This window comes from Gopherus flavomarginatus, chromosome 18 (genome assembly GCF_025201925.1).
Source record: "Gopherus flavomarginatus isolate rGopFla2 chromosome 18, rGopFla2.mat.asm, whole genome shotgun sequence".
In the NCBI taxonomy this organism is placed as follows: Eukaryota; Metazoa; Chordata; order Testudines; family Testudinidae; genus Gopherus; species Gopherus flavomarginatus.
The window spans coordinates 17,706,710-17,722,814 of record NC_066634.1 but is presented as its reverse complement, the minus strand read 5'-3'; the positions used below and the strand labels follow the sequence as shown (position 1 = coordinate 17,722,814).

The window sequence follows — 16,105 nt, the reverse complement described above, 5'->3', positions numbered from 1 at the left end:
CCCTGTCAATGGATCCTCGAGAGGTTAGAGTTCAAGGGATGGCAGGTGGGAGGCTCTTTAGGAAGTTCTCAGCCTTGCCTGGCAGTTTTTTTCTTGAAAAAACGTATTGAATTAAATATCTTTGGCATCCATTGTATGAAATGCAAAGGTTAGGTATTGTTGTGGGCCTGGGGGATGAAAGGACACATTGAATCATGTGGCAGACAAGAATGGTCCTTTGGGACAATATGTGTGAAGTGGATTTCCTGGGAAATATCTAAGGGGAGGCAAATGCAAATTGCTTCCCCCCATGCACTTCTGTTAAGCCAAAACCCAGTGAGGGCCCACTGTCTGCTGATCACCTGTTCCTGGGGTCTGAAAATCAGAAGCAAAGGTGGATAGGTCTGGAGCAACAGAATAGAGTCGGTCATTTTATTAATGATCTGGAGGATGGTGTGAATTGCACCTCAGCAAGTTTGCAGATGACACTAAACTGGGGAGAGAGGTAGATACGCTGGAGGATAGGGATAGGATACAGAGGGACCAAGACAAATTGGAGGATTGGGCCAAAAGACATCTGACGAGGTTCAACAAGGACAAGTGCAGAGTCCTGCACTTAGGACAGAAGAATCCTATTCACTGTTACAGACTAGGGACTGAGTAGCTAGGCAGCAGTTCTGCCGAAAAGGACCTGAGGATTAAAGCGGATGAGAAGCTGGATATGAGTCAGCAGTGTGCCCTCGTTGCCAAGAAGGCTAACGGCATATTGGGCTGCATCAGTAGGAGCATTGCCAGCAGATCGAGGGAAGTGATTATTACCCTCTATTCAGCGCTGGTGAGGCCACAACCAGAGTATTACATTCAGTTTTGGAACCCCCACCACAGAAGCGATGTGGACAAATTGGAGCGAGTCCAGTGGAGAGCAATGAAAATGATTAGGGGCTGGGGCACATGACTTACAAGGAGAGGGTGAGGGAACTGGGCTTGTTTAGTCTGCAGAAGAGAAGCGTGAGAGTGGCTTTGATAGCAGCCTTCAACTTTCTGAACCCTGTCCCCAGACACAGGGGCCAGCACCCCCATCAGCAGAAACAGAGTCCCCCTCAGAACCAGACAAGGAGATGTCCCAGCTGGAGGAGCAGATGATGCTCTCTGAGAGCCGCCCCCAGATTGTGCTGCAACAGAAGCAGGGGAGTCTAGACCCAGGCCACAGAGTAAGATCGGCCGGCTGGAGCTGCCTGGGGAGATCCTTCCAAAAAGGATGGAGTTCGGCTGTTCTCAGCGGTGGCAGATGACAGAACAAGGAGCAATGGTCTCAAGTTGCAGTGGGGGAGGTTTGGGTTGGATATTAGGAAACACTATTTCACTAGGAGGGTGGTGAAGCACTGGAATGGGTTACCTAGGGAGGTGATGGAATCTCCATCCTTAGAGGTTTTTAAGGTCAGGCTTGACAAAGCCTTGGCTGGGATGATTTAGTTGGGGATTGGTCCTGCTTTGAGCAGGGGGTTGGACTAGATGACCTCCTGAGGTCTCTTCCAACCCTGATATTCTATGATTCTATGATTTTTTTTTTCTACAGTTGCTTTTAATTTATTTTCTGCATAAGCTACTACTTTGTATGTGATGTAAAATACACAGTTGTAAACACCTAACACTAGTACATACAGTAAGCTACTCCTTCACATAGACTTTCTATGACTCAATGTGCAGTGGTATCCTTGTCATAATACCACTGACAATGAAACTCATCACATGGAGAGTAAATATTTAATAATGAGCTCTTCTATCTTGCAGAGAAAAGTCTAACAAGATCCAGTGGCTGGAAGTTGAAGCTAGACAAATTCAGACTGGAAATACAGTGTACATTTTTAATGGTGAGGGGAAGTAACCACTGGAACAATTTACCAAGGGTCGTGGTGGGTTCATCACTGGCTCACAGCCTCACCCCTTCAGGCAATTTTTAAATCAAGATTGGATATTTTTCTAAACAATCTGCTGGAGGATTTATTCTAGGTCAGTTCTCTGGCCTGTATTATACAGTAGGGGTGTGGGTATGTGGGGCGAGGCTCAGACTAGATGATCAGAGTGCTCCCTTCTGGCTTTGGAATCTATGAGTCTCTGCACAGGGAGTAATCTCATTGAATGATCTCCCCAGGCAGCTCCAGCCGGCCCATCTTACGCTGTGGCCTGGGTCTAGACTCCCCTGCTTCTGTTGCAGCACAATCTGGGGGCGGCTCTCAGAGAGCATCATCTGCTCCTCCAGCTGGTACATCTCCTTGTCTGGTTCTGAGGGGGACACTGTTTCTGCTGATGGGGGTGCTGGCCTCTGTGTCTGGGGATAGGGTCCCTTTGGTCAGCAGCTCTTCCAGCTGCACGTTACCTGCAAAGAAGGGGACCGGTTCATAGAATCATAGAATATGAGGGTTGGAAGGGACCTCAGGAGGTCATCTAGTCCAACCCCCTGCTCAAAGCGGGACCAAGCCCCAGACAGATTTTTGCCCCAATCCCTAAATGGCCCCCTCAAGGATTGAAACCCTGGGTTTAGCAGGCCAATGCTCAAACCACTGAGCTATCCCTCCCCGCAAACACACCAGAGCCCGGTGCCCCCTAGATTGCCCTCCCCCAGGGATAAAAGGGCACTATGTTATTGGGCCCTTTCCCCCAGGACAGGGTCTTAGGGCTGGGCCATCCACACTGTGGGACCATGGGCTCAAACCGCCAGCAATGGAGCAGGGACCCCGCTGCGGCCAGTGGAGGGAGTGCGACCTGCCTGAGAGCAGTAGGCTGTTCTCCCAGAGAGCAGTGCAGTAGTTGAGCACTGGGCTGGGACTTGGGGGGCCTGGGTTCCACCCCAGTTCTATCCCCTGCTGTGGGGGCCTGAGTGACTCCTGTCCCCTGCTGGTCCTGTAAATTGACTGGGGTCAGCAGTGACTGCGAGATGACAACACCAACCCTGCTACCTGCAGCACAGGCCCACAGCACCAAACTGGGGCTTTGGAGCCAGCCCTGATGCCAAGGAGACAGCGCTCCGTGAAGCACAGGCCCACTAGTGCCACACTGCAGCATTGGGGCAGCACTGGCTGCAGGGGAACAGAGCTCCCTGCAGAATGATCAACACCTCTCCCTGCAAATCAGCTCATGTAGTGCTATGTAGGAGGTGACATGGAGGAGGGTTACCTGAGCACACAGCACCGACATCTTCTCCATGGTTACAGTTATTGTCTCCCCAAGGCCGAGCCCTGCATTCGGTGAGGGCAGCTTCTGTCCCTGTGCAGTGAACGTCATCCGGTCAGATCCTTTCCCAAACTGAGCCCCTCCTGGGACTGATAACGCCGTCCCACAGCCCAGCTGCCTGCACACGACTCTGGCATCCTGTAAGTCCCAGTTGTGATCACACACAGTTCCCCACTGCTGGTTGTGAAGCACCTCGACTCTCCCAGCGCAGCGATTGGGGCCATTCACCAGTCGGATCAGAGCCTTACTGGGAAAGGCTGAATCTGCAAACATGCCAAGGGAATAAACACTCAGAGATTCTTCTGCATCTGATCACTAGTGATGCTGGGTAATGAACGTCTCCCACTGATGGATCTAGCACCATGTCAGATGTGAGACGGATAAAGATTACTTGCGCATCCCATGCTAGCATCTTCCCCATGGTTAGAGTGTTAGAGGTTTGAAGGCTAATTCCCTGAGTGTAAAGTAGTCTGGAAAAAATGGTTTTAAGAGCCCAGCTCTTGAGAAAATGTCTCTACATTTCTATTCCCCATGAGTACCCTTAGGGCCAGCCTGACTCCAAATCCATCTAGTGGGATCTGTGGCCACACAGAGCCCCATTCTGCTGCTGTGGGCAGGAGGATCTGGGATGAATCAGATAGAAAAATACCTGTCACAGCTCCACTCTGTGACCCTGTGCTCCAAACACACATTGCCCTCTGCCACTGCACTGGGGCACTGGGGATACCCTGAGAGGGAAGAGCACAGTCTACTCACTCACGCACCCCGCTCCCTGAAGCACCACTTCCTCAATCCCTCCTTGGCATGGCAGGGTCATTAGTGCTTCAAAGGTGAGAGCCTCTCCTGCTGAGCTGCTCACTGCAGTATCTGGTGCACTGAGACTTGAACAGAACAACTAGGGAAGAAAGCCGCCTTCTGACTCACCTGCATACCTCCTGCCAGCACATGGCTGCTTGTAAGAGTTCTGGCCATTGGGGTGAGCACGGACTTGGAGGGGATAGAGCCTCTTGCAGGGACAACCACATCCTCCCTGCAGCACAGAACCCACTAATGGCTGGTAAGTGGTGACATGGGTGCGGGTTACCTGAGCACACAACACCGGCATCTTTTCCATGAGTACACTTATTGTCAGCCCATGGCCGAGCCCTGCATTCCGTGAGAACAGCTTCCATCCCTGTGCAGGTAACCTCATCCAGCCAGATGGGGTCAGATCCTCTCCCAAAGTGAGCCCCCCCTAGGGCTGATAACGCTGTCCCACAGCCCAGCTGCCTGCACACGACTCCAGCATCCTGTAAGTCCCAGCCGCCATCACACACGGTTCCCCACTGATGGTAATGAAGCACCTCGACTCTCCCAGCGCAGTGATTGGGGCCGTTCACCAGCCGGAGACGAGGTGCTTCTGTAATGGGGAAAGATACAGTTACCCACTGGTCAAATGTGCAGGGAGATTTGAGTGCACCTGGTCACTATGGACCCTGGGGAATGTAGTGCCTCCCACTGATGGATCAAGTGCCATGTACAAAATGAGATGGATAAAGGTTACCTGAGAGCCCGACGTGGCATCTTCTCCCTGGTTGCAGTGTTAGAGGTTTAAGGACTGGTAACCTGAGTCTAAAATCACCTTGAATGATGGGGTTAAGAATCTGACCCTTAACAAAGGGACCCTGGGTTTCTAGTCCCTGTAAGAAGTGCAGACTGTCTCACACCAAATCCCACCAGCAGGGTCTGTGACCATACAGTGCCCCATTGTGCTGTAGTGATGCAGGGGAATCACCACTGATGTAGATGGGAAAACACTTTTTGCTCCCCGCACACCCTGCCCCATGCACACAGCGCCCTGAGCACCGCACAGCAGCAATATCAGAGTGCGAAGCGCCTCCTAATTTGACAGCACTGTCACTCCCGGCAGTGCTGTGCCCCTAGTACTATGCCGAGGCACTGGGGAGCAATGGCTGCAAGAGATTCTCCAAGCACAGCCATGGAGTCTTGATCTTTGGTAGGAGACAAAGGGAAGATACCCCTCCCTACAGACTGACACGCTTCTCTACTGGCCTTGCTCGCAACTCTCTTGGGCACTGGGGTCAGCACTCTGTAGCCCTGACTGAGCTCTCAGGGAGCTGAGAGCAGTGAGCAGGGGTTTGGCCTTGGTCAGAACAGGAGGTGCAGGGGGCTGGCCTCCCCAAGCTGAAGCTTCACCCACTGTCCATGCAAGTGTAGAGAAACACCAACATCACTCCATGCAGCACAGCGCTGCGTTCAGCAAGTAGGATGTGATATAAATATGGGTTACCTGAGCACACAACACTGGCATCTTCTTTGTGGCTACACTTATGGTCTCCCCAGGGCCAAGCCCTGCAATCGGAGAGGGCAGTTTCTGTCCCTGTGCAGTGAACATTGTCCAGTCAGATAGGGCCAGATCCTTCCCCAAAGCGAGCCTCGGCCGGGGCTGATAACGCCGTCCCACAGCTCAGCTGCCTGCACACGACTCCGGCATTCTGTAAATCCCAGCTGTCATCACACACGGTTCCCCACTGCTGGTTGTGGAGCACCTCGACTCTCCCATCGCAGTGACTCAAACCGTTCACCAGTTGGATCAGAGCCATGTCTGGAAGGGCTGAATCTACAAACACCCCCACGAAAGAAACACTCAGGGAGATTCCTGTGCAGCAGATCACTAGTGATACTGGGGAATATAGCCACAGCTACTGATGAAGTTAGCTCCACAGGGGATGTGAGATGGATAAAGATTACACAGGCGTGGATATTCCGCCCGGCAGTACAGGATACCAGTGACACTCTGGTATGTGGACTTCAAAGATTTAGAGGTGACAGCTCCATGTTCAGACCAGGCCAGGCTCTGCAGAACCACTCTCCTAATCGCTTGCTGTCACCATGGGGTCGTTACTGGCTCTGAGGGGAGAGCACCATTTGTGATGCAGTAGGGACTGTCTGTGTGGGGAGTGGCAGAGCAGGGGAGGACTTTAGGGGATGGACGATGCCAGAGCCTGTAACCTGAGCTAGGTAAGGGAGGGGAAAGGTCAACACCTTTGCCCGGGAAGGGAACAAAGGAAGGGAGTGGCAGGAGGGAAGCAGTTTGAGTTTGGGCTTGGGGCTGTGTGGGCGGAATTCAGGGTATCCTAGCTAGGATCCAAGCACCCTGAAAGCCCAGAAGGACTCGGTGGAGGGGTCCTGACTGTGCCTGCAAGCTCTGCTGTAACCTGTGTTCCTGTTGTCCAATAAACCTTCTGTTTTACTGGCTGGCTGAGAGTCACTGTGGGTCCCAGGAAGAGGGGTGCAGGGCCGGACTCCCCCACACTCCGTGACAACTGGTGGCAGCGGCGGGAGATACTGCACCCCGTGGACGGCGCTTCCTGCAGTAAGTGACTGGGGAGCAGTAAAACGAAGGGGTGGTTAACCCCTGGGAGTGTGTGCCCAGTGAGAAGGACTTTGCAGTAACAGGGTCCCCCGGGGGATTACAGCGAGCAGTCCCAGGGGCGGAGGAGTCTGCAGCTCGACCCTGGCAGAGAGGTGGTGACCTCACGAAGGGCTGGTGCACTAGGGGTCCCCCTGGAAACCGTGGGGAGCGGCGAGCACCCCGGCCTGTGAGTGGTCAGCAGGAAGATGTATGCCAAGCGGCGCAAGTGCGACCTGCTGGAGCTGTGCAAGCAGAGGGGGCTGCACCCAGGGAGACGCACCAAGGACCAGCTGATTGCCCAGCTGGAGCAGGGAGACCGCATGAATGAACGGAGCCCTGTCTCTGAGGGAAGCAGCCAGGCAGATGCAGCGCAGGCACCAGTGTCTGTCCCCGCTGGGAGTGGTCAGCCGGCAGACGAGGGCTTCCCGAGACCCCCCCTTCCTAGGCGTAGAGGAAGGGCGGGGAGGAGCCCAGTGTATACCGAGGGCACCGTGACACCCCCGGCCAGCAGGGGAGCCTCACGGCGAAGCTCACCCCCCAGCAGGGGATCCTCCCGGCAACGCTCGGCATCCGTGGAGCGGAGGCGGCTGGAATATGAAAGGGAGCTGAGACGGGAAGAGCTCGAGTTAAAGAGGAGAGAGCTGGAGGAGAAGGCGAAACAGCGTGAACATGAGGAGAACCAGCGTAAACATGAGGAGAACCAGCGTAAACATGAGGAGAACCAGCGCCAGCGTGAGTGGGAGGAGAAGGAGAAACAGCGTAAACATGAGCTGGACCTGGCCCGGCTGAGGAGCAGTGAGGCCCCGGCTGCGGTGAGTGAGGGGGGACCCAAGCCTACAAAAAGCTTTAATAAGCACTTGCTGCCCCGGCGTAAGGAGGGGAAGGACATAAATACCTTCCTGACGGCCTTTGAGAATGCCTGCGAGCTGCACAGGGTTGACCCTGCAGACAGGATTGCAGTTCTCACCCCCTTACTGGACTCCACAGCCGTGGAGGTGTACAGCCGACTGAAAGGGGCGGAGGCAGGGGACTACGAACTGTTCAAACAGGCCCTGCTCCACGAGTTTGGGCTGACTCCTGAGATGTACCAAAAAAAGTTCCGGAGCCAGCGTAAAACCCGTGAGGTCATATACCTACAACTGGTCAACCGGGCGCAGGGGTATGCCCGCAAGTGGACAGCTGGGGCCCAAACTAAAGAGGACCTGCTTGACCTATTCATACTGGAGCACCTGTACAAGCAGTGCCCGTCCGACCTGAGGCTGTGGTTAATGGACCAGAAGCCGGAAAACCCGCAGCATGCAGGCCAGCTGGCCGACCAATTTGTGGACAGTCGGGCAGGGGATGGCAGGAAGGAGTCTCAAAGGAGCAGGCCTGCCTCAACGCAAAGAAAGAGTCAACATGGGACCTCCCAAAGGGGGCCTATGGAAAACCCCCCCAAAAGGGGAACATCCAGCGGCAGGTCCCTCCGACCCACTCAAGGGGACCCACGAAATATGGGCTGCTATCGCTGTGGCCAACAAGGTCACATACGGGCCCAGTGCCCCAAGCTCAGGGACAGACCAAGCGGACCCAACCCGCAGAGGGTGGACTGGGTAAAAACCCAATCGGAGGAGGGGCTACATTCCCAGGGAAGGGGGGTTGGCAACATACCACCTATGGATGCTCCCGGTTCCGGGTTTTTGGTTTACCGGGTGGGCGCGGGGCTGCCCCTCCGGAAAGAGTGCATTGTTTCCCTGGAAGTGGATGGGAGGAAGGTCACTGGGTACTGGGACACGGGCGCAGAGGTAACGCTGGCCCGGCCCGAGGTGGTGGCCTCAGATCGGATGGTGCCCGACACCTACCTGACCCTGATGGGCGTGGGCGGGACCCCATTCAAGGTACCCGTGGCAAGGGTACACCTGAAATGGGGGGCCAAGGAGGGCCCCAAAGATGTGGGGGTACACCAATATTTGCCCACTGACGTGTTAATGGGAGGGGACCTTGAGGACTGGCCTAGTAACACCCAGAGTGCCCTGGTCGTGACTCGTAGTCAGAGTCGGCAAATGGCACTGCACCCCGAAAACGGGGAAGGTACTCGACCTGAGGTGCAGGACCCTAACTCAGGGAGCGGGGAACGCCCAGGGGCACGGTGCAGAGAGGCTGCGGCCTCAGACCCAGCCAGCAAGAGACAGCCGGTCCCCATTTCTGTCCCAGCTGCTGAGTTCCAGGCCAAGTTGCAAAAAGATCCCTCCTTGCGGAAGCACAGGGACCGGGCTGACCTTAGTGTGGTACAGACCATGAGAAGAGGTTGCAAGGAGAGGTTCCTGTGGGAAAAGGGGTTCCTGTACCAAGAATGGGCTCCCCCAGGGGAAGTAGAGTCATGGGGGATCAGGAGGCAGCTGGTGGTTCCCCAAAAGTTCCGTCACAAGCTGTTGTACCTGGCCCATAACACCCCTCTCGCAGGGCACCAGGAAATCCGGCGCACCAGGCAGAGGCTGCTACAGAACTTTTACTGGCCTGGGGTCTTTACCCATGTCCGACAGTACTGCCAATCCTGTGACCCCTGCCAGAGGGTGGGGAAGGCCCGGGACAAGGGGAAAGCGGCTTTGAGGCCTTTACCCATCATAGAAGAACCTTTCCAGAAGGTGGCCATGGACATAGTGGGACCTCTCAGCAAAATGACCCGGTCAGGAAAGAAATACATCCTGGTGGTGGTGAATTTTGCCACTCGCTACCCCGAGGCGGTGGCCTTGTCCTCTATCGAAGCAGACACAGTGGCAGATGCGCTGCTGACAATTTTCAGCCGGGTGGGGTTCCCCAAGGAGGTCTTAACGGACCAGGGGTCCAACTTCATGTCGGCCCTGCTCCGGTCCTTATGGCAAAAATGTGGGGTCCAGCACAACTGGGCCTCAGCGTATCACCCCCAGTCCAACGGGCTGGTAAAAAGGTTCAACGGGACGCTAAAGATGATGCTAAAAACATTTATGAACCAGCATCCGCAAAATTGGGACAAGTACTTACCTCACCTGCTGTTTGCGTACAGGGAGGTACCCCAGGAATCTACCGGGTTTTCACCTTTCGAACTGTTGTATGGAAGGCGGGTGAGGGGGCCCCTAGACCTGATGAGGGACGAATGGGAGGGGAAGGCCTCTCCCGAGGGAAAGTCAGTGGTGGAGTATGTCCTGACCTTCCGGAAAAAACTGGCCGAGCTCATGGGCCTGGCCAGGAAAAATCTGGCCCAAGCCCAGAGGAGGCAAAAGGTCTGGTATGACCGCACAGCACGAGCCCGTGCCTTCGCCACCGGGGATCAGGTAATGGTTCTTATCCCCGTGAGAAGAAACAAACTCCAGGCCGCCTGGAAAGGGCCCTTCAAGGTTATCAAGCAACTGAATAAGGTAAACTATGTGGTGGAGCTGTCAAACCGGGCACATCACCGTCGGGTGTACCATGTGAACATGATGAAACCATACTATAACAGGGGAAATGTGGTGTTGGCCGTGTGTGGACATTGGGAGGGACAGGAAGATGACCCCTTAGTGGATCTATTCCCTGGGACAAAAGCTGGTTCCCCCCTGGAGGCGATTCCCCTCTCTGAGCAACTGACCCCGGGCCAGCACGCTGAAATCAGAGGGGTGCTGCATCTGTACCGACAGCTGTTTTCCAACCAGCCTGGACGCACTAATTTGACTGTCCACCGGGTGGAGACGGGGTCACACCCCCCTATAAGATGCTCCCCTTTTCGGGTCACTGGTAAAACTGCCCAGAATCCTGAAAGAGAGGTCAGGAACATGCTGGCTTTGGGGGTGATCCAGCCGTCTTCCAGCCCTTGGGCCTCGCCAGTAGTGCTGGTTCCCAAAAAGGATGGGTCAATCCGGTTCTGTGTGAACTATCAAAAGCTCAATGCCATCACCGTATCTGATGCCTACCCTATGCCCAGGCCTGACAAGCTCCTAGACAAGCTGGGAGGTGCACGGTACCTCACCACTATGAATCTTACCAAAGGCTACTGGCAAGTGCCGCTGGACGCAGATGCCAGGCTAAAATCGGCCTTTATCACCCCTCTGGGGCTCTATGAGTTTTTGACCCTGCCCTTCGGCCTCAAGGGAGCGCCGGCCACCTTCCAGCGCCTGGTGGATCAGCTACTAAGGGGGATGGAGAGTTTTGCCGTGGCGTATATTGACGACATCTGCGTCTTCAGCCAGACCTGGGAGAACCACGTGTCCCAGGTTAAACAAGTCCTGGACCGACTCCGAAAGGCTGGGTTAACAGTAAAGGCTGAAAAGTGCAAGGTGGGGATGGCTGAAGTATCTTACCTGGGCCATCGGGTGGGGAGCGGCTGCCTGAAGCTGGAACCAGCCAAGGTGGAGGTAATCAGAGACTGGCCTGCTCCCCAAACCAAAAAGCAGGTCCAGGCCTTTATTGGGATGGCGGGGTACTATCGAAGGTTCGTGCCCCACTTCAGTGCCATAGCCGGCCCCATCACTAAACTGTGCAAAAAGGGGAAGCCAGACAAGGTAATCTGAACTGAGCAGTGCCAGAAGGCTTTCCGGGCGCTGAAAAAGGCTCTGGTTAGCGACCCAGTTCTGGCAAACCCAAATTTTAACAAACCCTTTATGGTGTTCACCAATGCCTCAGACACGGGACTGGGGGCGGTGTTAATGCAGAAGAATAAAAAGGGAAAAAAACACCCTATCGTGTACCTGAGTAAGAAGCTGCTACCCCGGGAACAAAGCTACGCGGCCATCAAAAAGGAATGCATGGCCATGGTGTGGGCCCTTAAGAAGCTAGAGCCATATCTCTTTGGGCGACACTTCACCGTGTACACCGACCACTCTCCCCTGACCTGGCTGCACCAGATAAAAGAAGCCAACGCCAAGCTCCTAAGGTGGAGCCTGCTCCTGCAGGACTATGACATGGACGTGGTCCATGTGAAGGAAAGTGCCAACCTAACAGCGAATGCGTTGTCCCGAAGAGGGGACCCTGAACTTCCCCAGGTCACTGGGCAGAGTGACCCCGCTCAGTTCAGTCTCGAAGGGGGGAGAGATGTGATGCAGTAGGGACTGTCTGTGTGGGGAGTGGGAGAGCAGGGGAGGACTTTAGGAGATGGACGATGCCAGAGCCTGTAACCTGAGCTAGGTAAGGGAGGGGAAAGGTCAACACCTTTGCCCGGGAAGGGGACAAAGGAAGGGAGTGGCAGGAGGGAAGCAGTTGGAGTTTGGGGCTTGGGGCTGTGTGGGCGGAATTCAGGGTATCCTAGCTAGGATCCAAGCACCCTGAAAGCCCAGAAGGACTCGGTGGAGGGGTCCTGACTGTGCCTGCAAGCTCTGCTGTAACCTGTGTTCCTGTTGTCCAATAAACCTTCTGTTTTACTGGCTGGCCAAGAGTCACTGTGGGTCCCAGGAAGAGGGGTGCAGGGCCGGACTCCCCCACACTCCGTGACATAGTGCCTCCCACTGATGGATCAAGTGCCATGTACAAAATGAGATGGATAAAGGTTACCTGAGAGCCCGACGTGGCATCTTCTCCCTGGTTGCAGTGTTAGAGGTTTAAGGACTGGTAACCTGAGTCTAAAATCACCTTGAATGATGGGGTTAAGAATCTGACCCTTAACAAAGGGACCCTGGGTTTCTAGTCCCTGTAAGAAGTGCAGACTGTCTCACACCAAATCCCACCAGCAGGGTCTGTGACCATACAGTGCCCCATTGTGCTGTAGTGATGCAGGGGAATCACCACTGATGTAGATGGGAAAACACTTTTTGCTCCCCGCACACCCTGCCCCATGCACACAGCGCCCTGAGCACCGCACAGCAGCAATATCAGAGTGCGAAGCGCCTCCTAATTTGACAGCACTGTCACTCCCGGCAGTGCTGTGCCCCTAGTACTATGCCGAGGCACTGGGGAGCAATGGCTGCAAGAGATTCTCCAAGCACAGCCATGGAGTCTTGATCTTTGGTAGGAGACAAAGGGAAGATACCCCTCCCTACAGACTGACACGCTTCTCTACTGGCCTGCTCGCAACTCTCTTGGGCACTGGGGTCAGCACTCTGTAGCCCTGACTGAGCTCTCAGGGAGCTGAGAGCAGTGAGCAGGGGTTTGGCCTTGGTCAGAACAGGAGGTGCAGGGGGCTGGCCTCCCCAAGCTGAAGCTTCACCCACTGTCCATGCAAGTGTAGAGAAACACCAACATCCCTCCATGCAGCACAGCGCTGCGTTCAGCAAGTAGGATGTGATATAAATATGGGTTACCTGAGCACACAACACTGGCATCTTCTTTGTGGCTACACTTATGGTCTCCCCAAGGCCAAGCCCTGCAATCGGAGAGGGCAGTTTCTGTCCCTGTGCAGTGAACATTGTCCAGTCAGATAGGGCCAGATCCTTCCCCAAAGCGAGCCTCGGAAGGGGCTGATAACGCTGTCCCACAGCTCAGCTGCCTGCACACGACTCCGGCATTCTGTAAATCTCAGCTGTCATCACACACGGTTCCCCACTGCTGGTTGTGGAGCACCTCAACTCTCCCATCGCAGTGACTCAAACCGTTCACCAGTTGGATCAGAGCCATGTCTGGAAGGGCTGAATCTACAAACATCCCCACGAAAGAAACACTCAAGGAGATTCCTGTGCAGCAGATCACTAGTGATACTGGGGAATATAGCCACAGCTACTGATGAAGTTAGCTCCACATGGGGTGTGAGATGGATAAAGATTACACAGGCGTGGATATTCCGCCCGGCAGTACAGGATACCAGTGACACTCTGGTATGTGGACTTCAAAGATTTAGAGGTGACAGCTCCATGTTCAGACCAGGCCAGGCTCTGCAGAACCACTCTCCTAATCGCTTGCTGTCACCATGGGGTCGTTACTGGCTCTGAGGGGAGAGCACCATTACTGAACCATCACTGCACTATATGCAGCACAGAACCCCCTAGGTGATGCCTCTGCATTGAGATTTGAAAGGAGAAAGAGGGAAGAGCGCCCCCTGCTGACTCACATGCAACCCTTCAGCCTGCAATATGTCACTTTGTAAGAGGCTTGGGCACCGGGGCCAGCAATGTCAGCGGGCAGCTCTCCCACTACAGAGCCACCCACATGCCTCCCCTAATGTACATCACCCACCAGCAATGCAACTGGTCACTGGAGCCAGCCTGAGAGGGGAGAAAGCCCCCACGCAACGAGTCTCCTTGCAAGTGTATATGCTTTATTGCATTAAGCTCAATAACTCTGGGGTCTGTTGAGTTAAAAAGACAATTGTTTCCGTGTGACTGAGATTTTTTTTTTAGCTCCTCTAGGAGGAGGGGTAAGCTAGTGTGATCCCTCTGGTTCTCAGCCATTTGGAACTTGACCTTGGGGAGGGGACCCATTGGCTGGCTGAGCACCTATTCAGCATCTCCTCAAAGAGTGAGACTGGATTCTCTAGACACCAGCAGAGAAGAAAGGACTTTCGGTAAATAACCTGTGTGGAAACTGACTCAGGGCCTTTTTCCCAGCCCAGCAAATGGACAGGACTTCCAATGCATGGAGTGCCCCAATCCCTAGGGAAGAGTCAGAAGAAGGTGGCCTGCTGATCCCCCATAGGACTGAGTTCTTATTTGGAGCAAATGGCGTGATGAACTTGGAGCCACAGGAAAACCACTGGGTAGGGGGTGAAGGAGAGTTCCTGCCCGAACCCATATTGCAGCTGGGGTGATCTCTGGTTAATTTATTAGCATGAGTATAAGCTCCTTTATTTGTTTTAATATGTTTTCTCTCTAATTATTTTATTTAAGAATAAATGTGTTTGCTTCTAAAGAGCTGTGGGGTAACTTAACTGTGGGCAATAATGCTGTTATTAGTCTCTGAAGAGAAGGCAAGCAGGCCTTCGGGGGAGGGATAGCTCAGTGGTTTGAACATTGGGCTGCTAAACCCAGGGTTATGAGTTCAGCCCTTGAGGGGGTCATTTAGGGATTTTGGGATTTAGTTAGGAATTGGTCCTGCTTTGAGCAGGGGTTTGGACTAGATGACCTCCTGAGGTCCCTTCCAACCTGATATTCTATGACCTCTTTCAGGCTGTCTTGCTGGGGAAAGTCATGATATAAACAGGAGCTCTGCAGCCTGGAAATACCCCAGTGAGAAGGGAGAGAGATGTGACTCTCTGGCCAAGAGCCGTGATGGCTACAAAGCCGGAAGTCTGAGAGCGGATGCTGTTGCTAGACTAAGGAAAGGGAATACAAGTGTAACTGCCCTGACCTGTGACAAGACTGCACCATCCCTCCCTGCAGCATGGTGCACATATTGCTATGTAGAAGGTGACATGGAGGAGGGTTACCTGAGCACACAACACCAGCATCTTCTCCATGGTGACAGTTATTGTCTCCCCAGGGCCGAACCCTGCATCTGAAGAAGGTAACTTCTGTCCCTGTGCAGCTGACCTCATCCAGCCAAATGGGATCAGATCCTTGCCCAAACAGAACTCCGCCTGGGGCTGATAATGCTGTCCCACAGCCCAGCTGCCTGCACACAACTCCAGCGTCCTGCAAGTCCCAGCTGTCATCACACACAGTTCCCCACTGCTGGTTATGAAGCACCTCGACTCTCCCAGCGCAGTGATTGGGGCCATTCACCAATCGGAGATGAGCCCTGTCAGGAACGATTGGACCTGCAAAAGCCCCAAGGAAAGAAACATTCAGTAAGATTCTTCTAAATCTGATCACTAATAATTCTGGCTATGTTTTAGTCATGGGTATTTTTAGGGAGACATATGCTTCTCCCTCGCTGTAGGAGTGGGATGCTGAGGAGGACCTCGGCTACCCTAAGGTTGTTCCTGAGCTTCCAGAGCACCCCACCATTGCAGACACCGAGGAACTTGTGGGACTATTTACAGCGGTGTACCTGGGAGACATTGGATGACTCCAGGATACAGGTACACCCTGAAAGGAGGGTAGAAAGTAGCCCAGGCGCAGCTGACTCTTGTTTGGCTGCATCGCTGCCTGGATCCAGGTCAGCATGTTGCAGCTGGATTGCCCAGACCCAATGGTGGAACACTCTGCTGCTGTTAGGGCCTTGGGCTCAGACCAGAAGGAGTCAGGTGGGCCCAGCTCCCCCTACATCCTGCCACCCCACCCCAGGGGCAGCCTCTCCATCATATTCCAGGAGGCCTGTGTGAGTCTAAAAACCACCAGAGCTCAGGTGCTAGATCCTTTATAGCTCTGCCATGCCAAGGACTGAGCCCCTAGACTGCTTAGTGACCTGCCATAGAATATTAGGGTTGGAAGGGACCTCATAAGATCATCTAGTCCAACACCCTGCTCAAAGCAGGACCAATCCTCAAATAAATCCCAAATCCCTAAATGGCCCCCTCAAGGATTGAGCTAACAACCTTGGGTTTAGCAGCCCAATGCTTAAACCACTGAGCTATCTCCCCAGCCTGAGGGCTGAGCCCCTAGACTATTTACCCCTCAGCCCTGCATAAGGGCCTGGACTCCTAGATTTGTCACAGCTCTGCCTTCCCTGGAGGTCAGAACCCTC

The 16,105-nt window shown here is 54.1% G+C and overlaps 1 protein-coding gene across 1 annotated transcript in view; it reads right to left on the bottom strand.

The window, feature by feature from the left end:
* Positions 1 to 2,213: 2,213 nt before the first annotated feature.
* Positions 2,214 to 16,105, bottom strand: part of LOC127036950 (deleted in malignant brain tumors 1 protein-like) — a 91,820-nt gene continuing 77,928 nt past the window's right edge. Inside the window, 1 exon segment of the mRNA XM_050928236.1 lies at positions 2,214 to 2,356. Coding sequence (XP_050784193.1) covers positions 2,214 to 2,356 — 143 coding nt within the window.